At 42.3% G+C, this 27,243-nt stretch overlaps 1 protein-coding gene across 3 annotated transcripts; it reads right to left on the bottom strand.

The window, feature by feature from the left end:
* On the bottom strand, window positions 1-25,742 carry LOC311128861 (zinc finger protein Helios-like). 3 transcript variants are annotated; one of them, XM_084161080.1, is made up of 9 exons: window positions 25,506-25,679; window positions 24,319-24,377; window positions 19,102-19,148; window positions 13,069-13,176; window positions 10,374-10,562; window positions 8,531-8,698; window positions 4,776-4,913; window positions 4,284-4,415; window positions 1-2,972 (listed from the first exon to the last, which is right to left on the bottom strand). In XM_084161080.1, exons 3-9 carry the CDS (start codon window positions 19,133-19,135, stop codon window positions 2,104-2,106), a joined length of 1,638 nt encoding a protein of 545 aa, XP_084017206.1. In that variant the 5' UTR covers window positions 19,136-19,148; window positions 24,319-24,377; window positions 25,506-25,679; the 3' UTR covers window positions 1-2,103. The 3 variants fall into 3 exon arrangements, with proteins under 3 accessions (XP_084017206.1, XP_084017205.1, XP_084017204.1); XM_084161079.1 differs by lacking the exon at window positions 24,319-24,377 and having other exon boundaries at window positions 25,506-25,742; XM_084161078.1 differs by lacking the exon at window positions 25,506-25,679 and having other exon boundaries at window positions 24,319-24,585.
* Between the last annotated feature and the right edge of the window lie 1,501 nt (window positions 25,743-27,243).

The following is a 27,243-nucleotide window of genomic DNA, read 5'->3' as shown; positions in this document are numbered from 1 at the left end:
CTAAAAACCATTTATTTGTATCATACTGCTTCATAAAGAGATGTTATGTTTGTGGATTTGCTTAAACAAAACAATAGGCAGACATACAGTAGATTTAAGACAATTAAAACATAGAATAGGCCTATAGCGGTGCATTAGAACACCTATGGAAATATTTGTTATCTAAGATAAAGCTGTGATTAAATACAAATATAGGGGCGCTCATTTGAAAATAATAATGCATTGTGGGAATGTAGAATGTACAATGAGATACTACAACAGCTAAAAAGTGTAAACATACTATTGCCAATACTTTACAGTAACAATAAGCTGTTGCAATAGAAGTACCGTATGTCTGTTGCACTATAAGTAGATATATAATTTGTCCACGTCGCTGTCATGTAAACAGAAATAAGCTGCTACTTTGACCAGGAAGGTTACATAGACCAGGCAGGAGCGGATAAGTTTGAACTGAACAGTGAACTGATCCTGGCCATATACATAGGACCATTCCAATGGCGAAAGACTATCAAGACAAAGACAGTGCCAATTCAAAATATGCTATATGCTGCATAATAAACAGAACAACAGCGACATTACATATTTTGTCAGCAAAATATGATTTATCTAAAGAGCAGCATATACCTTGTCTTACTCATTTGTCCAAGTGCACCTAGATTATCATATTTGCTCCAAATCAGTGCCATCTCCCTTCATTGGCATTCTCCTTCTAAAAAGGCTCTTAGTAAACTCTAAACCACACTGCTTTCTGTCTACTTAACAGTACCAGTGTATCAGCTTAAAGTGCATTGCTGTTTGTACTGGGCTAAATCCTTTCCACGTCATTCACATGCACTGTACAGCAGGGTTGGGATCAATTCCATTTAAATTCTATCAATTAAAAAAGTAAATTGCAAATCCAAATTCCAATGCCAATTTTTCTCATTGCTTTTTTTCATTGACTGAATTGAAATGGCATTGATCCAAACCCTGGAGTACAGTAGAGTACACGCACTGACATGTCATCTGCAGAAAGCAGCCTGTTCACTAAAGACACATGAGTGGGGTAAAGGCAAGCTGCGAGAAAGATATGTGAAGTTGCTGTTGAACCAGGGAGTGCCTCATCCCTTCCCGTCCTTCCCATCCCTCAAGGCATCAGGCTGCTAGTGCAAGAACAGGTTTAGGGAGGTGGGTTGCAGGGCAGTGCTTTTCCTTTCCTCTGTGAAGTGTTGTGAAACTGATAAGGTTAAAGGAACTGTTCTAAGGAAAGCAGATAGTTAGCTAGCGTAATTAACAAAACTATAACAAATCTGTAGACATTGTCTGAAAAAGTAAATTAATGTCTGAGTAAGTCTCTCTCGCTTTCTCTTTCTCTTTCTCTTTCATTCTTTCTTTCTCTTTCTCTTTCTCTTCTCTCTCTCTCTCTCTCTCTCTCTCTCTCTCTCTCTCTCTCTCTCTCTCTCTCTCTCTCTCTCTCTCTATCTCTCTCTCTCCCTCTCTCTGTCTCTCTCTCTCTGTCTCTCTCTCCCTCTCTCTTCTCTCTCTACCTCTGCAGAAAAGGTCATTCTCTAATGTGGCTGGTGTGACAACACATGCAGTTAGCAGTTAGCAAGGCTTTTGACATAAGACAGAGAATATGTATGTTGCATGAAATGGTTTGGGTGGTGGAGTCAGGGAAAGCCCCCTTGATAAGTTGAGCCTTTACATGGCAGTCTGTGTTGCAGCAAACAAGTGCAACAATACAGTATGCAAGACAGGGACAGTGATAAGACTTATGAAACTATAATATAACTACTCACAGTATTGGTTGCTCTTTGACAATCTCAGAGACACAATTGAATAGGTGTACTTATTCTTTGTCTCCTTTTTCACACAAAAAAAAATCCCTCACTTGAGATGCAAATCTCAACCTCACAATCTTCAAAACACCTTTAAAATTTGTATTTGGCCAGACCTTCATATGTTTGTTTGGATGATATAGTTAGTATCATTATGCTGCAGCAAATGTTGGTTAGTTTTCTCTGTCTTGGTTGATTGCATTGATCACACACAGTTAGTTCAACATCACTGTCCTGGTGTGGGGATGGGGAGGGACCAGGGACAGCTCCTGTCTTGTCCAGCCCTCTACTGGAAGGTGTGTTCCCCACGGACAATGTGAGATGAGAACTCGTAGCGGTCCTTACTGCGGTGGCCACAGATGTTGCACTCCAGCGGGTCCCTGTAACCATGACAGCCCATGTGGATGGTGTACATAACGTGGTCCAGGAAGAGAACACAGCAGTGCTCACACTGGAACACCCTCACCTCCCGCCCCTCTCGCCCAAACACACGCACCCCGTCCCGACTCATCGGAGTCTCTGCCGCCTCTCCCCGGGCCACCTCCGCTGTCAACCCCACCTCAGCCCCGCCTCGCCCCTCCTCTCTGCCGCCATTGGTTGGGCTGGGTCTGGACCTGGGTCGGGGATAGGGGTTGTTCCTGTGGTTCCTGTGGTAACCCAACCTCTCCTGTGGGCTGCTCCGGGTGGATTCGGCCGAGTCCAGCCCACTGTTGCTAGGACACTCTCTCTCCTCTCTGGTACCCTGGGGATGGTGATGCTTGGGTCTGGTGAGGGCGTTGGGCCCGTTGGAGGAGGGAGGAAAGTCAGGAAGAAGAGGTGGCAGAGGTGAAGGTTGAGGTGGGGCGTCCCGGCTGCGTGGTCGGTCCATACGGTGCCCCGGCCCTGGTTCCAGGGGGTAGACATGTTGGAAGAGGGGGTTGCCCATGGGTACCACCTCAGCCATTGTGAGGGATGGGTGTGGACCGTGTGGACCGTGTGGACCGTGCGGGTGGGGGTGGTGGACCATGGGTCTCAGGGAGTCAGAGCCCAGGTAAGAGATGGCGTTGTTGATAGCCTGGTCCATCATGTGAGCCTGCATCAGCTCTGCCTCCTTCTCATACTTCAGACTCATCTCATAGCTCAGCTCTGGGTAACTGTAGCGCATCATCTTCTCACCTGCACAGAGCACAGCAGGCATATTACCACAATGAAACTCACACATGTATGGGCTCACACTAAGAGAAAGTGTCTGGTTGAATGACACCTCTTGAAACCATGTTTAGCGACTAGATACAATACATACAGGTGTAAATATATAGTATATGAATATGAGTGCCTGTCACAGTTTAACCTTTTCACTTTTGAGAAGCTAAGCATTATCTTGTTTTTCATATTGCGTTATCACAGAGGTTTTGTGTTTAATAGTGGAAATCCCCATCTATCTGAATGCACTGTTTAACCCCTCCAGAACAGGGATGCGGTGAACTGTTTTGCCCCTCTCTCGATAAGAGCCATGGCAGAGATACAGGTGTAACAAAACCACAGAGTGAAAAACATGTCCTCATCTCTCTCATCTGCTCTCTGTGTCTCGCTCTATCTCTTCTTCTCTATCTAATAGTGCAGTCAATTATACCTCACAAACAAGATAATTGTGTTCAGCACTAATATGCAAAAATTATTGCCAGTTACATGCCAACTAAATGTTTACAACACTGTAACAACTGTTTCGTAATACAAAACATATGTTTTTGATGGTTGAGTATTTATTTTAATTGAATGGAGAAATACAGTGGATAAGAAAATCTAAAATCTAAAACAATCCAACCAAAGGCTGCAATCTGTGAATAGTGTGTTCATTTCTAACATTAAATCAAGGTCATCTGTTTGTTGTTAAACCTCTGCCCAGGCATACAATTCAATTCCCTTTTTTGCATGCATACACTCATCCTGTTTCATTTCGGTCAAACTGAACATAAAACATAAACAATCAAAACTGTAAACTGAAATAAACAGAACAGAACAGGTTCAATTCAATCACATAATGAGATTACGTAAATACTCCACTAAATACTCAGTGATATGAGGTAGATGCAGAAAGTGAACAGTATGGTGGGTCAATTTCCGTAACAACTAAGAGCGTTGAAGTGCGAGGCTCATCTTCTCTGCTATTTTGGTGCCCTGGCAACCACGCTGTGAACCACGTGAAGCGGCCGTGCGCATGTGCAGATGCTGTGTGTGACTCGCTCATCTCAATATCTCCGGTGCTGCTCGTGGCAACGTAATTTTGCTGAGTCTACCTTTAATAACAAATTAATAATTATCAAACATTGAAACATTTTGAATAGTTATTGTAAAGAAAAATGACAAATTATGTTTTGTCCTTTTAAATACAATAATTATATAAGCTTCTATGAATAATTGTGAGTTAGTGGTCCTTGGGGTCAACATATCATGGTGCCCTCCACCACAGGAAGTGATCATTCTTACCCACAAACTTCTGTGGGGTGGTGCTCTTCCTCTTCCCCATGTTACTCTGCAGTCTCTCGATGACGGGTGGGCGGTCGAAGGTTGCCATGGTAACAGCCTCGGCCAGGGGCCTCTGCTCTTTAGGGACCTCACCTAGGGGTCAGAGGTCAGAGGAGTGTGTGTGTGTGTGTGTGTGTGTGTGTGTGTGTGTGTGTGTGTGTGTGTGTGTGTGTGTGTGTGTGTAGAAAAGCAGAATGAAGGTCTGCACCAAGGCTTGTAGGTAGTAGGTGGCTGGTTTATAAATGTAAAATAACTAAGTAGAGTTCACAGGGTACTCGCACTTACTCCACAATAAGGAGGCAGAGAAACAAAAATGGTCTTCAATTGAACTTCATGCTTGAATGATCAACTATAAAAACAGCAAGTGCAAGGTGCGGAAAAGTGGCAAACAGAAAGCAGACGTTTCCGCATCTATGCCATCAACAGTGCTGTACCGTATAGCAGGACACTCACCTGGATAAGGCCCGGTGTTGGAGGTGGGATCCATGGCAACACTCTGAAGGTAGTTATGGCAACGCTCTTTATGCTCCTCCAATGAAATCCTCTGTTTGTAGCTCCGCCCACAGTAGTTGCACTTGTGTGGTTTGCCCACTAAACAAGAGAAATTACATCAAAATAAAAAAATATTAATTTAATTGACAGATGGACGGACAGAGAGAGAGTGGGAATAGTCCAAAGCCTTTTTGTGGCGACGCAAATCTATGTGAACTCTCTAGGAGGTTGTTGTAAACGCAAAGAACCTGTGGCTAACAGAGTCTATGTGAACTCTCTAGGACAGTGTTTCCCAACTCCAGTCCTCGATTACGCCCAAGAGTACACCTTTTGGTTGTAGCCCCGGACAAGCACACCTGATTCAACTTGTCAACTAATCATCAAGCCCTCAATGAGTTGAATCAGGTGAACTTGTCCGGGGCTACAACAAAAATGTGTGCTGTTGGAGGTACTGGAGGACTGGAGTTGGGAAATACTACTCTAGGAGGTTGTAGTAAACACACAGAACCCATGGAGAACACAGAAAATAGAGGAGGGCTATGATGAGCTATGGAGTAATGATGCTCCACAACTAGTGGGATCCCTCACACAAACCAGAAACTCGAATACAGACGTTTCCCATGGAACAACTGTTACAAATCTTCCAGGCGCCAACTGGTTTACTACTACTATCTGTTTACTACTATGGGGCATAATTCAATGGGCTTGTAGGCCTAGTACAGAGCCAGTCAATGTGTTCTGCATCCCTTAGTGGGAAGAAAGTAACTCCACTGTTAGACCTAAACAATGCGTGTTTCTTCTCAGCAGCTGGAGGTGGGAAGTGATTCATGCTATTTAGCAGACACTTTTATCTAAAGCGACTTACAGTCATGCGTGAATACATTTTACTTATGGGTATCAAACCCACTACCCTGGCATTACAAGTGCCATGCTCTACCAACTGAGCTACAAAGGAAGTAAGACAGAGATACACTTGGGTAACATTTCACAAAGTCTATGAAAATTGATTGATCTTTGCAAATATTGGTGAGTGTGTGAGAGAGAGCTGGTTTACGTTTATTGAAGCAGATCTCAAAAACTTGATTATGGAACAATTACTCTATAGGTTACCTGTCATTCAGTAATTTTGTTGTCTGTGAATGCCAATTGGTTTAGTGTATGGGTAACCTTTGAGTAACACACAATGACAAGACAATGATAGTTTCAACATTAAAGTGGAGTACTAGCAACGGTATCATCGTGTAATTTACAGGTCATGATCATCATTACAGTATGCTTGGTATATTCTACTTATGAGTCTCTCCACATCAAAAGTAGTATAATGTCACTGTAATGGTAAAACAGCCGGAGCTGTCTGTCGGCTCCAATTATCTAAGCCAAAGCACCTGCTAACTGTAGCCAGCCGCAATGGGCAGTCACACTTTCATGTTGGAATAGGCAACACACACACACACACAACCACACAACCTACTCATTTACAAAACCTCCCCCACATGGCCTTTTGCAGATGTTGGATGTATCACCAAATCCCGCTTTCAGCAGCTATTCTTGAACATGCAAATAGCCTCAACCCTCTCAGCCTTTAGACTCAGTCGGCTGCATCTATTTGGGTGATAAACAGGAACCTATTGAATCTTGTCTCAGAAACCTTTTATTGTCTCATGTAATGTAAAAAATGAGTGACCCCATAGCTCTCAATGTAGCATCTAAAATACTTCCAAGAACAACCAATCACATGCACACCACATTTGTACAGCAATTCTAGGAATTATTAGATATTGTCATTTAACAATGTGTTTGTGATGGGTTCAGATTCTGTAAACACAATCCATGCAGTGCCAATCTGTGACTTCACTGTGACAGGGAAAATAGACTCTTGTCTTACTCTTCGGATTGTACAATACATCAAAGCATTCACCTGTCACCGTATCTCTCTCTGTTTCTCTGTCTCTCTCCCCTCTCAATTTCTTCACCTGTTTCCTGGCATTGTGTCATGTGTCTCCCAGGAGGCAGGGAGGGACAGAGAGAGAGCGAGGAGAAAGGAGAAGAGCCCTTTCAACTACAGCCTTGTTCATAAGAGAACGTCATGCCAACCTACTCCCTATGCCACAGAAGAGTGCCTAACATTCCATTCAACGCTCAGGTAGAGTAGTAGGCAGGTTGAGGGGCAGAGGGGATTCATACAGTAGGTAGGCTGAGGGGCAGAGGGGATTCATACAGTAGGTAGGTTGAGGGGCAGAGGGGATTCATACAGTAGGTAGGCTGAGGGACAGAGGGGATTCATACAGTAGGTAGGTTGAGGGGCAGAGGGGATTCATACAGTAGGTAGGCTGAGGGGCAGAGGGGATTCATACAGTAGGTAGGTTGAGGGGCAGAGGGGATTCATACAGTAGGTAGGTTGAGGGGCAGAGGGGATTCATACAGTAGGTAGGCTGAGGGGCAGAGGGGATTCATACAGTAGGTAGGTTGAGGGGCAGAGGGGATTCATACAGTAGGTAGGCTGAGGGGCAGAGGGGATTCATACAGTAGGTAGGCTGAGTGGCAGAGGGGATTCATACAGTAGGTAGGTTGAGGGGCAGAGGGGATTCATACAGTAGGTAGGTTGAGGGGCAGAGGGGATTCATACAGTAGGTAGGCTGAGGGGCAGAGGGGATTCATACAGTAGATAGGCTGAGGGGCTGAGGGGATTCATTCAGTAGGTAGGCTGAGGGGCAGAGGGGATTCATACAGTAGGCAGGTTGAGGGGCAGAGGGGATTCATACAGTAGGTAGGCTGAGGGGCAGAGGGGATTCATACAGTAGGTAGGCTGAGGGGCAGAGGGGATTCATACAGTAGGTAGGCTGAGGGGAAGAGGGGATTCATACAGTAGGTAGGCTGAGGGGCAGAGGGGATTCATACAGTACTACTACATACTACACCTTCATTTGCCGCCTACACTGACTAGAGGAGAGTGAATAATTAATTTAGCCTAAAAAAACAGGAAGTGAAAATAAGAAAAAGGTCAAAAGAGAATGAACGAGACAGAGAGAAACACAGACAAGCGACAGAGAGAATGACCCTCTGGTGCTGGGTAGCTGCATTTGAGTACTTCTAGGAGGACAACACTAGAGATGACGTGGTACTGTTGTCTGTCCTGTATCTCAAACACAAGGCAGGGGAGAACACAGAGAGAGAAGTCTTTGATGCAGAGATAGGAAAGTGGGTTACAGCTAGAGCAACACAGCACAGCATTTCTCTGGTCTCCCCATATATCTACAGAGAACAGAAAGTTCCTTTCTGAGGAGACAGCATGTCCTGGCTGCCTAACCACAGCCCTTGTGTCTGCAAAAAAAGCTTCAGAGATGCATCCATCCAACAAAGAGAAACCCTGTCAGGGTTAGATATTTATGGGGACTGTTGCTAATCTGTCTCAAACAAACTTAGACACAGGTCAGACCAGATCATGCTTTTAGTTACATCGAGACAGTTCTATAGCATCAACATAGTCTGACTATTTGAGATGTTGAGAAGTTATTGAAACCAGGATATAATACTCAGGAGTAACCACAGGAATAAAAAAGTTAAAGCAAGCATGACTCAAGACCGAGGATATAGGTGAGTTAATGAGTCACAAAGATGAGGAGGAAGAGGAAGATGAGGAGGAAGAAGAGGACAAGAACAAGAAAAAAAAGAGAAGGAAGAAATGAAAGAAGAAGAGAGGGGGCAGAGAGGCTGACCTGAGTGTGTGCGTAGGTGGCCTGTGAGTGCGTCACGACGGCGGCAGGCGTAGCTGCAGAACGGACATTTGAAGGGCTTCTCCCCTGTGTGCAGCTTAATGTGTCTCAACAGGTTGCCCTTCTGAGTGAACGACACGCCACACTGGTTACACTGGAACGGCCTATCACCTGAGAGGGACACAGGAAGTGTTACACTGGAACGGTCTATCAGCTGAGAGGGGTACAGGAAGTGTTACACTGGAACGGCCTATCAGTTGAGAGGTGCACAGGAAGTGTTACACTGGAAGGGCCTATTCCTTGAAGGGGCACAGGAAGTGCAGGCTCTCATCACTCACAGTCCCCCTTTTACATAGAGCCAGATCAGCAACACACAATAACCACAGCGCCCCAGCTACCTAGTCTTGAGTTGCCACACTTCCAAGTCTCATTTTCACTGGGATATTGGACCGAACAAACTTAAGACAGAAATTGAGGTTTACAGCAACAATCAACACATTGCAACAGTAAAATATTTACGTCATTTAGCAGACACTCTTATCCAGAGCAACTTACAATAGGGAGTGCATACATTGTCATAATTTGGGGGGGGGTTTCGTACCGGTCCCCTAACGGGAATCAAACCCACAACCCTGGCGTTGCAAGCGCCATGCTCTACCAGCTACATAGGACCTATACATGGCTGGACTGTGGAGGTGAACAAATTCTAACCTCGTCAATTGCTAACCTCGTCCTCAGGCTCAATTCAGCAAACCCTAGCTGAGACTAAGAAATGTTGCCAATATTATTTCAAGGAGGATTTTCAGTGCAGAGAAAAACACTACCGGGTGGTTTCTGATGTGCACTGTGTACTAGTGATACATTTGAACTAGAACCTACTGTTGTAACTACAGAGATATTTATATCTCCAGAAATAGAGTGTGGTGAGATGAGGTGTTAGATCTCAATCCTAATAGCTCTGGTCCTATTCGCTCTGGGTGTCTACTATAGCTTTTGCTCTTTCTATCACCACACAGTACAGCAGGGGCATAAATACAATGTTTCCATCCCTAACCAGGCCCGATGTATGGTTATAGGTGGTACAATCACACACACACGCACACACACACACACACACACCACCATATGTATAAGTTAAAGTATTATGTTTAAGCGTTGCTGTCAAAGTGTCTTCAGACAGAAGACGGTTTAGGGAGTCTTATGTTGTGTCTTATAGTCTTGCATTGCTAAATGTGCTGTACACGTTTAGTGCCCAGCTTTACCATTGGTGAGTGTTTGTTTGTATGAATCTATGTACGTAGTTTGCCTGGTTCACAACTAGACTACAGCAATCTCATCATCATCATGATGATCATCTCTTGATCTGCAGCCCAACTTTAGAAAATCTGATCCTAAATCTATGAAGACCGAGGCACAGTAATAACGTCAGTTAAGGGCTAGGGAACAGGTTGAGGAGGATTCCTGGGATGTTTTCCCTGGCTCAACAATTGTCTTCTAGAACACAGCAAAGCTTTCCACCTCCACACCCAATGACACAAAAATAAGCATGTTCTGACTCACGTATTATATATATTTTTCAATCGTAGGATAAGAGACGTGCAATTGCTTTAGTCTGTAAAATACATATCTCATACGGAGTTACAACGTGAAGTATCCTTTATCCGTTATTTATTAACATATAACTAACAGGTTTTTGCAGTTTGTTAGATGTTAATGGTAAAACATTGACAATCCTTAGATACATCAGAGAATATTGTGTCATTGGTGTTCAATATAACGTACATGAGGTTTAGGCTATATACTGTAGAAGGGACATAAGGGGAAACAACTTTAGAGAAACATTTACCATTGGGCAGCTGAGTTCCTGGGTCACATGAACCTTCTGACCCAGGGACCCCATCCTGTAGGTTGTTTGGGCTGTCAATCATGGGCTCCTCCAATCCTGATCCCTCTTCCCCGCTTTGGCCCATGTCCTCTGCTGTGGTCCTCCTGTCCCCTTCATCTTCTGTCTCATCTTCCTGTTTGACTGTGTTTTCTAGAAGAGACCGGTATGACCAATCAAATTACTGTTTAATGGTTTTTGGCCAATTACATGCGATTATTTTTGTGGGTGATCCTTTTTACTCAATAGGTGTGGGAACTGTAGGTTGGGACTGTACATCTTGTAAATCTGTTTCTCTTTGACTACCTCCATTGATAGGAATAAGGTCATACAATCTGCATGTAATTTCCCCTGGAGAAACAAGTGATATAATGATACTCACAGTATTAGCAAAGTTCATGCTAAACCCCCTGAGACAGGGACTCTCCACATCTGACTAACAATTACACTATTTTAATTGTAAGCAATTATAACTGCTATTTTTAAACCTGATACTCCGGGAATGCACACAGTAAACATGTTATGTAGAGATACACTTGGTTACTCTCAGGAATGGACTGTGTGTAGTGACGTGGCATGCTCTGAACATTAGCGATTCGTGGAGGGAGAGATGAGAAACAGGCTTGTCTAATTCCAGTCAGTCCCTGGGGAGGAGAGGAGGGAGGGAGGAAGGATGAAGGGGAGGGGAATGTCCTAGCCTAAACAGGTGCTGCTGCTGAGCCCCTGAGGTTTTCCACTTGACTGCTGCTGGGTTAGAGACTGGCTGGATGGATGGGATGGGGGCGGGGCGGGGGATGGCTGACTGACTAAAGGCAGGAAGGTTTTCTACTGCCACAGGACTCCTAGTATCTGTGACTGACAACACACACACACACACACACACACGTAGCCATATAATAATATTAAGAGATTCAGAGATTGTGCTCTTCCACACAATGCATTTGTTTGCACACAGGGACCTTTAAGGTTGAACATAGGCTACAGGGACATTTATGGTTGAACATAGGCTACAGGGACCTTTAAGGTTGAACATGAGCAGAAGGTGACTCCTTGCATTCCTCTGCTGCAGTCAGGAAAACCTGATCCGTAAACCCAGTGTCAAACATCTAGACAAAGCTGTTTGTGATTTGTGACTGACCATGATCACAGGGTGGGTACGCAAGGAGACGGAGCAATAGCCCCAAACCTCTCACATCCATATCCATCTCATACCCATGTCCCATCAGGCTCCTAGACTCCATAAACACAAGTGGAGTGTGTGGGGTGATTGCTTTAAGGATGACAGCAATGTCCACTGTGGTGATTGCTATAGGGTTGATAACATCCATCTGTCTCACAACATAGGACAAATACAATTCAGGACTCCTGCTATTGTCAGCAATGACATGGCAATCTCTGCAACAACATTGTAGTCTTTTCTTTAGCAATATTCCCCCTTCTATCTATATCCCTGTCTGAACTGAAGGAGACCCTCTTTTACTAACAGCATGACATTGAGGTTATCATCCAGAAGTGTATCCTGGCAACATGGAACTAGCAGATCGTGACGAGCTCTATTGGTTTTCATATTTTCCTCCCAGACGAGGGGTACGGGAGGTGGGATATACAAAGGATGAGCTCTCTGCTCTGCTCTCTGTTGTCGCAGCTGGCTGAACTTGAGATGGTTGCTGCGACAACAGTTTATTATAGAACCCAGATGAATAAAATATAAAGAAAGAAATTCCCAAAGCATGGGTCATGTTACCAAGGAGGAGAAACTAGGTATCCAAGCTAATAGAAAAGTGCCATCATAAGCAAATCTGAGCTCGGTAGCCTGTCCCACCCATACCTGGCTGTGTATTGAACACCTCATAGTTTACATTACCCTCATCGTTTACATTACCCTCATAGTTTACAATACCCACATAGTTTACATTACCCTCATAATTGACATTACCCTCATAGTTTTGCTAGTTATGCTGTATCGGTATTTAGCTGAAGTGAACGAAAAATGTAGTTAAAATGCTCTACCTTACTAATAGTTTGATTGTAAACATATAGCAAAACATGTTTTGTAGTTTTGTACAGTGACACAAGAAATTCAGCGTCAGTCAGTGTTATGTTACAACAATGGTGTCGAAGTGGAGTGGTGTTAGGCAACTTCCGGGTCAGGATGACACAGGCTGTATCTGTGAGAACTATCTCCCTCTGAGTCAATCTCCCTCTTTAACACAGTAGTCTGTGAGAACTATCTCCCTCTGAGACTCTCTCCCTCTTTAACACTGTAGCCTGAAACCCAAATCTGTTTGTGTGGTCTTGCCGACTCCTATTAAGTATGAATGACCATAGGAGTTGGCAAGCCAGCTTAAACAGATCTGGGACCAGAGTACTAATACTGGGGGATGCTGCGGGAAACAGCTTCCCTTTTCTGCTTCAGCTACCTCATGGTGACATGTCTAAAGCCAATCAGAAGAATGGCACCCTCAGGTCTTCCTGTTTCTGTTCATTTAGGGGAAGGGAACTATGCAAGACCCTTCAGTTAAGACATGAGTTGATAAAATAAACTGTTTCTCTTAACACACATAATCCTCTTGTGTGTGTTCATCTGTGCATACATGCGTCCATGCATATGTGTGTGTGTTTGTGTTTGTGTGCACGCATATGTTCAGTAACCACTCACCAGTGGGTGAATTAGGATGCTGGAGCTGCTGTCCTTTGGGTGTGTTTCCCGACAGGTCCACCAACATTCTAGAGTTCTCTGTCTTCCTGGGAGAGCAGTCTCCGTTACCTGGGAGAAAGACAGACAACAAGAGAGCTGGGAACATCGCTCTGCATTGCATTGCATTGCACTGCACAACACACATACATACTGTACATACGACTCCATCTGTACAAACAGTGTCACACACACACACACACACACAGTCACTTACACACACACATTGAATTTGATAGGTGTCAGTTGAAGCAATCATACCTTGCCAAAATAGTGACTAAACGCCTGATTACCTGGGGATAATCTTAAGATTTATTCCAGTGTCAATATGGCTATTTTTATGATACCCTGTTCCGGATCCTAAACAGCAAATTTTCCAATGTTGAATCAACACTGACAGTGTTACATTTAACACTGGGCCAGTGTGTATACGTGGGTCCACTTTTCAGTGTTAAATTAACAAGGTGCTGGGCCTCCCGAGTGGCGCAGCGGTCTAAGGCACTGCATCGAAATGCTGAGGCGCCACTACAGCCTGGGGTTTGATCCGTAACCGGGCGCGCCATAGAGCAGCACACAACTGGCCCTGCACCGTCTGGTTTTGGTCGGGGGGGTTTCCTTGGCTCATCTAGCGACTCCTTGTGGCGGGTCGGGTGCCTGCAAGCTGACTTCGCTAGTCAATTGAACAGTGTTTCCTCCGACATATTGGTACGGCAGACTTCTGGGTTAAGTGAGCATTGTGTTAAAGGTCATGAACAGTCAAAATCATGTTTTTCCTGAAAATCGATGATATTTGGATGAAACCAGATCAAAGTATGATGACCAAAGAATGAAAAATAACTTTTTCATCTACATTGATCAAATTTGATCATAAATGTCTCACTCATCTTTATTCATGATTTATTCAGGATTATCCAAATACTGGGACCAAATACTTAACTTTGTACTACTTTAATACACATACAGTAAGTGAATTTGTCCCAATACTTTTGGTCCCCTAAAATGGGGGGATAGAAAATAGAAAATTCAATAAAGGAGACTACCTAAACCATTTAAACTGGAACAACCATTTCAGTAATGGGTGCTATAAATCTAACTAACTGATTGGATTAGTTTAGACAAATGTAATTTATCTTTGTGTAGCATAATAAATAAATCAATAAAAACAATCCTAAAAAAAATCTACCTGCAGGAGAGCATGCTGGAAAATATTATAATGATGGCCGTGGTTTCAAGGCCGCCGGCAAACTTGTGGCAAGGCGACATTTGCCACAGCACTTTTCAATCACTTTTGATTTAGTTTAATAAAATATATCAATGCAAAACATTAAAAAGATGGGCAAAATGCTGTTTTATAAACCGATTTGCCTCATGATTTGTCAACTCACGCAAAATTTCTCTGTCCTTCACATTGGAGTGCTGCTGCAGGCTATTTGCGGTTCTTGACCAATCATTTTCACGGAAATTGCAGGTCGCACAGGCCAGGAACAAGGCACAAAGATCAAGGTGCGCATTACTTTCTATTTATTTAGCAAGCGTGATAACACATCAGTCTCGACAGACACAAGCAAAAACTATACACCTAAACATTAGTGATCTGACATGCTGTATTGCATTGAAACAATACTATTTTTCAGTCTGATCAACTGCAGGCTACTAACAACAGCAGCTGCATAGTCTAGCCTACTATACGCCCTGTGCCACTGGCCAGGGTAAACAAAGCAGTAAGGTTGTGTATTTATAGCCCATTTGTTTGTGAAAAAAGGTGAATGGGATCAAATTTGGTTTATATTTGAACCTTTTTTTAAACATAATTAATATGAACAAGTACAGTGAGGGAAAAAAGTATTTGATCCCCTGCTGATTTAGTATGTTTGCCCACTGACAAAGAAAGTATCAGTCTATAATTTTAATGGTAGGTTTATTTGAAAAGTGAGAGACAAAATAACAACAACAAAATCCAGAAAAACGCATGTCAAAAATGTTATAAATTGATTTGCATTTTAATGAGGGAAATAAGTATTTGACCCCCTCTCAATCAGAAAGATTCTGGCTCCCAGGTCTTTTATACAGGTAACGATCTGAGATTAAGAGCACACTCTTAAAGAGAGTGCTCCTAATCTCAGCTTGTTACCTGTATAAAAGACACCTGTCCACAGAAGCAATCAATCAATCAGATTCCAAACTCTCCACCATGGCCAAGACCAAAGAGATCTCCAAGGATGTCAGGGACAAGATTGTAGACATACACAAGGCTGGAATGGGCTACAAGACCATCTCCAAGCAGCTTGGTGAGAAGGTGACAACAGTTGGTGCGATTATTCGCAAATGGAAGAAACACAAAATAACTGTCAATCTCCCTCGGCCTGGGGCTCCATGCAAGATCTCACCTTGTGGAGTTGCAATGATCATGAGAACGGTGAGGAATCAGCCCAGAACTACACGGGAGGATCTTGTCAATGATCTCAAGGCAGCTGGGACCATAGTCACCAAGAAAACAATCCATCCCCACCGTCAAACATGGAGGTGGAAACATTATGCTTTGGGGGTGTTTTTCTGCTAAGGGGACAGGACAACTTCACCGCATCAAAGGGACGATGGACGGGGCCATGTACCATCAAATCTTGGGTAAGAACTTCCTTCCCTCAGCCAGGGCATTGAAAATGGGTCGTGGATGGATATTCCAGCATGACAATGACCCAAAACACACGGCTAAGGCAACAAAGGAGTGGCTCAAGAAGAAGCACATTAAGGTCCTGGAGTGGCCTAGCCAGTCTCCAGACCTTAATCCCATAGAAGATTTGTGGAGGGAGCTGAATGTTCGAGTTGCCAAACGTCAGCCTCGAAACCTTAATAACTTGGAGAAGATCTGCAAAGAGGAGTGGGACAAAATCCCTCCTGAGATGTGTGCAAACCTGGTGGCCAACTACAAGAAACGTCTGACCTCTGTGATTGCCAACAAGGGTTTTGCCACCAAATACTAAGTAATGTTTTGCAGAGGGGTCAAATACTTATTTCCCTCATTAAAATGCAAATCAATTTATAACATTTTTGACATGCGTTTTTCTGGATTTCTTTGTTGTTATTCTGTCTCTCACTGTTCAAATAAACCTACCATTAAAATTACAGACTGATCATGTCTTTGTCAGTGGGCAAACGTACAAAATCAGCAGGGGATCAAATACTTTTTTTCCCTCACTGTACAAGGTTCCTGCAGTTTGACAGGGTTTTCCTCCTCCCCAAGGACAGGTCTTTCCAGCAGTTTTTTTAAACCATGTGACCTGATTAGAAAACCTCTCGTCCCATCATAGCCCATAGTAAACCTTTTTACAACAGATTTCTTTTTGCCACACCACTCTGGGAACTGTGGTGCCACCTCTGCATGGTTTTGATGGGAATGTTTTACTTTCCACAGAGTAAAATTGACACAATCACACTCTCACACTCAACTCTGGTTATTAACACCAACACTGGGGTTGTTTTAGACCACTGAGCATTACTTTAACACTAACAGAGTTCATTTTAACACCTGAATCAACACTGAAAAATCAACACTAGGTAACACTGGCCCATTTGCTGTACAAGTCCCTAATCTAACACAGTGCCACACTGATCTTTGCAACTCGTTGCTAGTTCCTCAACAAGACTTCCAGATCAGGTTGCATCCTCTCAGCACCCTTCCTGACACACGGGTAAGGCTATAAGATAGCTGTCCTGTCCACTCAAAGGGAGCACTGTCCAATCCCTTATACAGCCTGACCCCATGGGAGCCTCTCAGCCAAAACAGCAGCACCTCCACTGACCCAGGTGTCAAATCCCACAGGAGCCAGACCACAGAAAAGATAACACTTTACCAGCTAGCACATTTTACAGGAAAGTACCGGAGATGTCATAGAGAGAATGGCCACCTCAGTCCAACAGTTAATCTTCGTAAATGCTTCCCCCATGGAGACTAAAACAAAATGCTAGTATTTTATGTGGTAGACTAGTGTTCCATTGTTGTGATTGGCTGCTGCTGAGTGAGGCACTCTGGGAGTCGCGGTCCATGACCATGATGCCACAATCCCTGGGTCTGGTGTCAGGTTGCACGCCACGGTGGGGTTGGAGGAAATCTCAGGTGACCGACGGGCGGCTATCCCTTGGCAGTGCTGTCTGTCGTAGAGACAGGAGTCGCTCTATGACAGGATACGACAGGATTTTCCATTACTGTGTTGTGTTGATGCCATGACGGCTCTGTGTGGTCGATCAGGTTAGGTAAAGGCACAGTAGTGTGGCTCATAGATGGTGTGTACTAGTAGCACCTGAATGTTGATGGTCCTATGTTTCATGTATTTGCAATTATTATTGAAAACCTTAATGGCATTTAGCTCAAACTTGTTCATCATCTGCTATTCCTCATACAATACTTAAAATTGCTGCTCGCTGCTCCCGAAGTGATGCATGCTGGAACCCGTGGGCCAGATTGAGGAGTGTGGGGCTGACAACACATACAAAACACACACACACACGCACAGTCTGCTGAGTCAAAATCTGAGCTTTGATTGGCACCATTCATTAGCTGACTCAATACTGTATGAACCACCACAAAATGTCTGTGCATCAGACCCAGATGACTTGTATAGACAGGGGAGGCTTAACTGGAGGAAGACGATGTGTGTAACGCATCAGATATGGATCGTTCCATGTGTAGGTGGCGTGGTCAAAAGGAAAATAACATTTATGAAAATGGCAAAGAGAGAACAAGCCATGATATACATGTTGGCTTCTGTAGGACGTTTTATAAGTGAGTTGAAAACGTGTTGCATAAAATTATCAGCGAAATGTGGTCGGCTGGTTAAATGTATACCGTACTTTACAAGTGGGGAGCACTTTAATGAGCCAGATAAACTGGAACGACTTCAATTTAAAACAAGAGGTTTGAAACTGTGCAGGATTATTTCCCTGAAAGTATCGCCATTGTGGCTTGTTGGAAACACACAGGCAGCACAGGCAGGAGCAAGGATCTGGTTTTTCCAGTCAAACCCTCAACCTCCAGACCATCCCTCCACACTGTAAGAGATAGAGATCTCATTCATCAGATTTCCTTTAACATTTTAGAGGAGTTATGGCAGTATGCTTCAAACATGAATCAAAACAGATGTGTTTCAGCGATGTAAATAAAAGCAGAGGGCGCTATAATGGCTATATCCTACTTCATCCTACTTTTCCCTTCACACTATATCCTCACTGTACCATACTTTTTTCCTTCACACTATAACATTCATATTTTGTTCCACTCATCCCAAAACTATTTTCAACACCTGCAACAAGGAGTTGTCAAACTCCAGATTATCAATGTGTTCTATCAGAGGGAATCTGTGGAGGGGAGAAAGAGGAGGGAAGTACCACTGTACCTGGTACAGCACCACCCTACTGATAAGACATCTCTAGGAGAGCCAAGAAGTAGTTGGCCCTTTTACAGGATCAGAACACATGCAGCTCGTGTCTCTCTCCTCTTATCGGATTAGTAAAGCAGAATGGCTTCCTCATCTCAGCTGCGTGGAACACGTTCCCCTATCCTTGCATCCACTTTCATATCTGTATGAGAGTCAACTGTATTAGTTTAAAAAATGTGTGGCCTCAGCCTTGTCCCGTACCTTTGACCATAACACAGCTGTGCAAAACATCACGACATCATGACATCCTCAAATGTCTGATTGCTTTAGCATAAAATCAATTTAGGAATCAATAACTCTCAGAAACAACCATAAAGGAGAGAGGAGACTGGACTAAATACTAGTTCCAGTTGGATTATAACCAAAATGATGACAAAAGGGCCTCCAAATGTGGAAAATTGATTAGAAAGACCATAAAAACATAAAACATAAAAAATTAAATGGCGAATAAGGGACACATCCAGCATCCGCAACTTAAAACACGATGTCACAAACCTTTTAAAGACTTTTAAGAGTTACATGTCAATATTATGTTGGTTAGAGAGTGAATGAAGAGTTGACCTACTTGCAGAGTATCCATCAGTGGCCTCTGTTTCCATAGTTGGGGGAGAGCTGTAGGTATCATAAAGAAACAATAAGTTAGAGCACTACAGCTGTACCACAGTGCTTACTCTCCTTCTAACCTCTTCTAAATCCTAATGGAATAACACAGATTATACTGTTCGGTTGGAGGGATTTATTTTTACATTATTTTAGGTAACACTTTGTAATAGATTTAATGAATGAGCCATTATGAATTTTTATAAATATGTATAAATGCTGAATTAGAGGATACATTGATTTTGAAACAGGCATGATTAATATTATATATTTAACACATGTATTACAATGAAAGTTGAGTGAAAATAAATAAATAAAATGTATTACTGATCAAATTTGAGAATGTACAACAATTATACAGAGTTAAATATGAAGACAAAGATGCATGTGTTTTAGTTTTGGCTTTCGACGTTCCGCAAGACTTTAGTCTAGCATCCCTGCAACATAAAACTATATGGTTCAACTTCCCGAAATGCTGCTGAAGTGCTGGTGGATTGCAAAGTTTAGCCTCTGAATATAATGCAGTGGTTCATTGAAAGTTGCACTATTAGAGAAGTAACAAATATATCAAGCTAAAACTATACTATGGGTTATACATGTTCATAGAGTGAGAACACAAATGTTCCCAGTTCTAGTAGTTTCAGACCCTCTGAAAAAAGGTCTTCAACTCAAATTAAATATGTCTGAGAGAAGAGTAGTACGGTGCAAACCACCACTGGCCAACCTAACCTCATGTCTGCCATCAGGGGACATTTTGTAGACATGTATTATCTGTTGGAGGTTCAGGTGAGATTGTATTCTATTAATGTTTAATACAGAACATAATTACACTGAGTGAACAAAACATTAGGAACACCTGCTGTTTCCATGACATATACTGAAGAGGTGAATCAAGGTGAAAACTATGATCCCTTATTGATGTCACTTGTTAAATCCACTTAAATCAGTGTAGATGAAGGGGAGGAGATTTTTAAGCCTTGAGACAATTGAGACATGGATTGTGTATGTTTGGCATTCAGAGGGTGAATGGGCAAGACAAAAGATTTAAGTGCCTTTGAACGGGGTATGGTAGTAGGTGCCAGGCGCACCGGTTTGAGTATGTCAAGAACTGCAACGCTGCTGGGTTTTTCACACTCAACAGTTTCCCGTGTGTATCAAGAATGGTCCACCACCCAAAGGACGTCCAGCCAACTTGACACAACTGTGGGAAGCATTGGAGTCAACATGGGCCAGCATCCCTGTGGAATGCTTTCGACACCATGTAGAATCCATGCCCTGACGAATTGAGGCTGTTCTGAGGGCAGAATGGGGTACGATTCAATATTAGGAAGGTGTTCCTAATGTTTTGTAAGCTCAGTGTATGTTTATTGTGTGTGTGTCTCTCTCTCTGTGTGTGTGTGTGTGTGTGTGTGTGTGTGTGTGTGTGTGTGTGTGTGTGTGTGTGTTTGTGTGTGTGTGTGTGAGAGAGAGTGTGTGTGTGTGAGAGAGTGTGAGAGAGAGAGTGTGTGTGTGTGTCTGTGTAAATAATCCAGAACTTCTGATATACTGAATATGTCATTTTCTACAGTCAAATGTCACTGCTAAACTGGACAGTCAGGGTAATAAAATAAACCTATCAGCTTCCAGGTTTACTCTGTCTGCTTTCCTATATGTTTTTGTTATGTCTGGTCAGGTCAACTGAGATGAAATAAGAGGAGTGCCTTCAGAAATTATTCACACCCCTTGACTTTTCCCACATGTTGTTGTGTTACAGCCTGAATTTAAAATGGATTAAATTGAGATTTTGTGTCACTGGCCTACACACAATACCCCATAATGTCAAAGTGGAATGATGCTCTTTGACATTTTTACAAATGTATTAAAAATGAAAAGCTGAAATGTCTTGAGTCAATAAGTATTCAATCCCTTTGTTATGGCAAGCCTAAATAAGTTCAGGAGTAAAAATGTGCTAAACAAGTCACATAATAAGTTGCATAGACTCACTCTGTGTGCAATAATAGTGCTTAACATGATTGTTTAATGACTACCTCATCTCTGTACCCCACACATACAATTATCTGTAAGGTCCCTCAGACGTGAATTTCAAATACAGATTCAACCACAAAGACCAGGGAGGTTTTCCAATGCCTCGCAAAGAAGGGCACCTATTGGTAGATGGCTATAAATAAAAAGCAGACATTGAATATCCCTTTGAGCATGGTGAAGTTATTAATTACACTTTGGATGGTGTATCCATACACCCAGTCACTACAAAGATAGGCGGTCTTGTCATTATTGGTAATCAAGCCTACACAACAGCAGTAAGCTTGATTACCAACAATGACGAGACCACCTACAGGGAGGAGGTGAGGGCTCTGGGAGTGTGGTGCCAGGAAAATAACCTCTCACTCAACGTCAAAAAAACAAAGGAGATGATCGTGGACTTCAGGAAACAGCAGAGGGTGCACCCCCCTATCCACATCGACGGGACCGCAGTGGAGAAGGTGGAAAGCTTCAAGTTCCTTGGCGTACACATCACTGACAAACTGAAATGGTCCACCCACGCAGACAGCGTGGTGAAGAAGGCGCAACAGAGCCTCTTCAACCTCAGGAGGCTGAAGAAATTTGGCTTGGCCCCTAAGACCCTCACAAACTTTTACAGATGCACAATTGAGAGCATCCTGTCGGGCTGTATCACCGCCTGGTACGGCAACTGCACTGCCTGCAACCGCAGGGCTCTCCAGAGGGTGGTGCAGTCTGCCGAACGCATTACCGGGGGCAAACTACCCGCCCTCCAAGACACCTACAGCACCCGATGTCACAGGAAGGCCAAAAAGATCATCAAGGACATCAACCACCTGAGCCACTGCCTGTTCACCCCGCTATCAACCAGAAGGCGAGGTCAGTACAGGTGCATCAAAGCTTGGACTGAGAGAATGAAAAACAGCTTCTATCTCAAGGCCATCAGACTGTTAAATATCCATCACTAGCACATTAGAGGATGCTGCTGCCTATTGAAATCACTGGCCACTTTAAGAAATTGAACATTAGTCACTTTAATAATGTTTACATATCTTACACAACTCATCTCATATGCATATACTGTATTCTATTCTATAATTATCTACTGTATCTTAATCCATGCCGCTCTGTCATTGCTTGTCCATATATGTATATATTCTTAAATTCCATTCCTTACTAGATTTGTGTGTAGTGGGTATATGTTGTGAAATTGTTAAATATTACTTGTTAGATATTACTGTACTGTCATAGCTAGAAGCACAAGCATTTCGCTACACCCGCAATAACATCTGCTAAACACGTGTATGTGACAAATAAAATTTGATTTGATTTGATTTACAGGCATCTTTCCATAATACTAACCTAAATGACAGAGTGAAAAGAAGTAAGCCTGTACAGAATAAAAATATTCCAAAACATTCATCCTGTTTTCAATAAGGCACTAAAGTAAAACTGTAAGAAAAAAATGTGGCAAAGAAATGAACTTCATGTCCTGAATACAAAGTGTTATGATTCGGGCAAATTCACTGAGTACCACTCTTCATATTTTCAAGCATAGTGGTGGCTGCATCATGTTATAGGGAGTTTTCTAGGGGGGATAAAAAGAAACGTAATAGAGCTAAGCACAGCCAAATCCTAGAGGAAAACCTGGTTCAGTGTGCTTTCCAATAGACACTGCGAGACAAATTCACCTTTCAGCAGGACAATAACCTAAAACACAAGGCCAAATATACACTGGAGTAGCTTACCAAGACAACGTTGGATGTTCCTGAGTGGCCTTGTTACAGTTTTGAGTTAAATCTGCTTGAAGATCTATGGCAAGACTTGAAAATGGCTGTCTAGCAATCATCAACAACCAACTTGACAGAGCTTGAAGAATTTTAAAAAGAATAATGTGCAAATATTGTACAATCCAGGTATGCAAAGCTCTTAGAGACTTACCTAGAAAGACTCACAGCTGTAATCGCTTCCAAAGGTGATTCTAACATGTATTGACTCAGGGGTGTGAATAGTTATATAAGTGAGATATTTTTGTATTTAATTTTCAATAAATGTGCAAAAATTCCTACAAATATGTTTTCACTTTGTCATTATAGGGTATTGTGTGTAGATGGGTGAGAACAAACAATCAATTTATAACCCATTTTGAATTCAGGCTGTAACACAACAAAATTTGGAATAAGTCAAGGGTTATGAATACTTTCTGAGGGCACTGTATGACTCAGAAGAGGACAATGTCCTCATAGTTCAGGTGTAAAAATAAAACGCATTAAGCCCAAACTTGAGGACAGACTAAGCGAAACATTTTCTACTGTGAACTAGCATACAGATGTCAACATTTTTGCAAATGTCTTGTATATGATTGCCACTTTTCTCTACATATAATGTAATAATAATCACACAAGACATGTTTATAATAAGTCAACAAAAAATGGCATGCGCTTAGGCTACATTTTCCTTCATAATTGACACTTCAATAATTGGGAAACCTATTACAATGCAAATACTTTTTTTTACATAAGACTAGGAGAGATGATATGTCTGTTTTTAATAGTATTTTCTATGGAAAAATTGTGAAAACTATATGCTGAATTAAAAGTCCTATGTGGTAGACTAGGCTATTCAAATAAATAAATAAATACGAAATAGTTGTTTAGACTAAGCTTTAGAGCGATTAGCAGCCTAAGTATACAAGTTATTACATTCAGTCAATATATTTTAATTCTATACGTTTGACAATTGAGATGTATTGCTTCGTCAGCAACAAACGGAAAACCGCCTCCGCCGTGGACACCTGTCTCTAGACGCTCAGCCGTGCACGTGTGTAGGCTTTTTGACAGCCCAAAATCTCCCTTCAGTTAAAAAATATATGTGGGTTGATTATTTTCATTACATGATTGGAATCAAGACATATATTGACAGAATCAGCCGTCACCTGTTATTGTATGACTTGGGTAGCCCTGTCGATGTATCGATCAATCGCTCAGAAAGAGTAAGCAGATTGAGGACCTTTGAAGTTGAAAGTTCATCTATTGCGACTAGGTAAAACAATGCTAAGTTATTATAAATGTATTACAACGTTAGTACGCAAAGTGTTCGTGTAAGAATGGTAGCCTAATCATATTAAGTGTATAATAATTGGTATGGTGCCGATAACCAGACTTGTTAAATTGAATATTACCTTTCGGTGTCTCCCCTGTGCAAGTCAGTGATCTTCGTCAGTGGAAGTTGCACCTCGTTCTAAAATGCAAATTAAAATCCCCAGTAGCCTAATATGTATTTCATAGACAATAACAATTAATAATGTAGGGTCTATTCTCCTCTTTTAAAAAAGTGGAGTACCAAAAAGAAAAACTTCAGTTGAATATAACACGGTCCTGTCCTGCATACAAACTGAATAAAGTTCTGGAACAGAGCAGCACACTCCTCAAGAAGTAGCTTTGGTAGTTACTTCCTCTGTGCTGAACTAGCCCGTCAACTTTTCCACCTCCACCCGCACGCACCTTCCCTGTATGTATGTATCCTATAATATTCTATAAAGTACACCTTGATTAGGCAAAATATGGGCACTTCAACACTTATAGACTGTGTATTACTGGATTTTGTGTTTACTACAGCAACAATGAGGTCGGGGAAGACTCAACTTGCTTTTAGACTAAACGAAAGAAACAAAAAAACAAACAAACAAAGAAACAAAGAAAGAACGAGGGGAATATAACTGGATCCACCGGTTCCTAGGGAAATAGCCAAATAAAAGGAGTAGGGAGCAGCCTATTTTCATCCGAGGGATTCTAAGGAATCGGATATACATCGGTATTCAAAAGTTATTGGATGACTTCTAAGAGTGAGTGTGTCAGTAGGCAGTCCAAGAGAGATATGACAGACGGATAGTCCATGCTGTCTCATAGTAACCTGTCAGAGTATTCACATATATGTGCAGGTAGAAAGACATTTCAACAGAGACAGAACGTATCCTCAACTATTGTGCCCATTCTGTCTCTATAGCCTAATTCAATTACATAAAATACGAGATTATCTCTATTGACACTGCAGTTTGGGTTAAAAGCATTTCGAATCATGTCATAGAAAGACTTTGCAGAAGCCCCCACTGCTGCATCAACAGGTATCGGATCATTGTGCAGTCCGGAGCCGTCTGACTTTTATTAGTGAGCTGCACCTGTCTCGCTGAATACCGTGTCTGTGTAGATTGCAGCACGATCTGCATTGTCTGGAATCTGGATCAATGGTCGGGATGTTGAGCGTTTATCCACGTACATATTTTAGATCATCAACAAAGCAGACAAACTGTCATCCTTGTAGGCTAAATAAATATATAATAATCGCTATTTGTTTTCTTTATTTCGTTACCTTATAATCGCAGGAGATTAAATAATCCCATCACCTATGCTGTGAGGTAAGAACTACACATGTTCCCCCATTGGAATGTCTTTCTTGGAATACACTGTAATTTAATATAGTAGTTCCGCAGGCAGCAACAGTTAATCCGCCGATACTTCCTCCATCTTCGAAAGCAGAGCAGACGAGCCGCCGAGTGTCTGTTCTGGGAACCTGGTATAACACAGAGAAACTGATCTCTCTCTCTCTGCCTGTCTGTGCTGTGGGTGCTCGGCAATCGATTACAGGACTTCACAGCCTGTTGCTTTTGTATTTAACACATTGACATAAAAGGTTAAAATAACAGTAAAGCATTTTGATTTTGAGTAAATGGTGAAAACAATGATTGAATAGGATACAATTGGATGATAATACATAAATGATAATAGGATAATAATAATAAAGCTAACACTGCTTACTAATTAGGCTACGGTAGATACTGCACTAATCCAAATATTAATTGTATTACTAAGCAATGGGCAATTAACTATGATTTTTTTTTTTTTATACTTACATGAACATATATTATTAACAAATTATTATTACTATTAATACTACTACTAATAGCTATTATTATTATTATTAGGGGATTCCAATTGTTAGCAAATATTTCTGATGCCACATTTGCCTGCATTTAGGCCATTGCCTAAGAGGTCTAATTCATTAAAAACGTGGACACAAACACAAATACATGATATATCTTATTGGTTATCTATTCTAATCATTTCTTGTCAGAAGTGGAATAAGCAGGAAGCTCTGCACTGTACTGTACAGTCGTGGTCAAAAGTTTTGAGAATGACACAAATCTTAATTTTCACAAAGTCTGCTGCCTCAGTTTTTATGATGTCAATTTGCATATACTCCAGAATGTTATGAAGAGTGATCAGATGAATTGCAGTTAATTGCAAAGTCCCTCTTTGCCATGAAAATGAACTTAATCCCCAAAAAACATTTCCACTGCATTTCAGCCCTGCCACAAAAGGACCAGCTGACATCATGTCAGTGATTCTCTCGTTAACACAGGTGAGAGTGTTGACGAGGACAAGGCTGGAGATCACTCTGTCATGGTGATTGAGTTAGAATAACAGACTGGAAGCTTTAAAAGGAGGGTGGTGCTTGAAATCATTGTTCTTCCTCTGTTAACCATGGTTACCTGTAAGGAAACGTGCCGTCATCATTGCTTTGCACAAGTAAGATTGCACCTAAATCAACCATTTATCGGATCATCAAGAACTTCAAGGAGAGAGGTCCAATTGTTGTGAAGAAGGCTTCAGGGTGCCCAAGAAAGTCCAGCAAGCGCCAGGACAGTCTCCTAAAGTTGATTCAGCTGCGGGATCGGGGCACCACCAGTGCAGAGCTTGCTCAGGATTGGCAGCAGGCAGGTGTGAGTGCATTTGCACGCACAGTGAGGCGAAGACTTTTGGAGGATGGCCTGGTGTCAAGAAGGGCAGCGAGGAAGCCACTTCTCTCCAGGAAAAACATCAGGGACAGACTGATATTCTGCAAAAGGTACAGGGACTGGACTGCTGAGGACTGGGGTAAAGTCATTTTCTCTGATGAATCCCCTTTCCGATTGTTTGGCGCATCCGGAAAAAAGCTTGTCCGGAGAAGACAAGGTGAGCGCTACCATCAGTCCTGTGTCATGCCAACAGTAAAGCATCCTGAGACCATTCATGTGTGGGGTTGCTTCTCAGCCAAGGGAGTGAGCTCA

Source organism: Coregonus lavaretus (genome assembly GCF_964263955.1).
Source record: "Coregonus lavaretus genome assembly, chromosome: 5".
Taxonomy (NCBI): Eukaryota; Metazoa; Chordata; class Actinopteri; order Salmoniformes; family Salmonidae; genus Coregonus; species Coregonus lavaretus.
The sequence above is the reverse complement of the archived record's forward strand: the minus strand, read 5'-3'. Positions and strand labels throughout refer to the sequence as shown.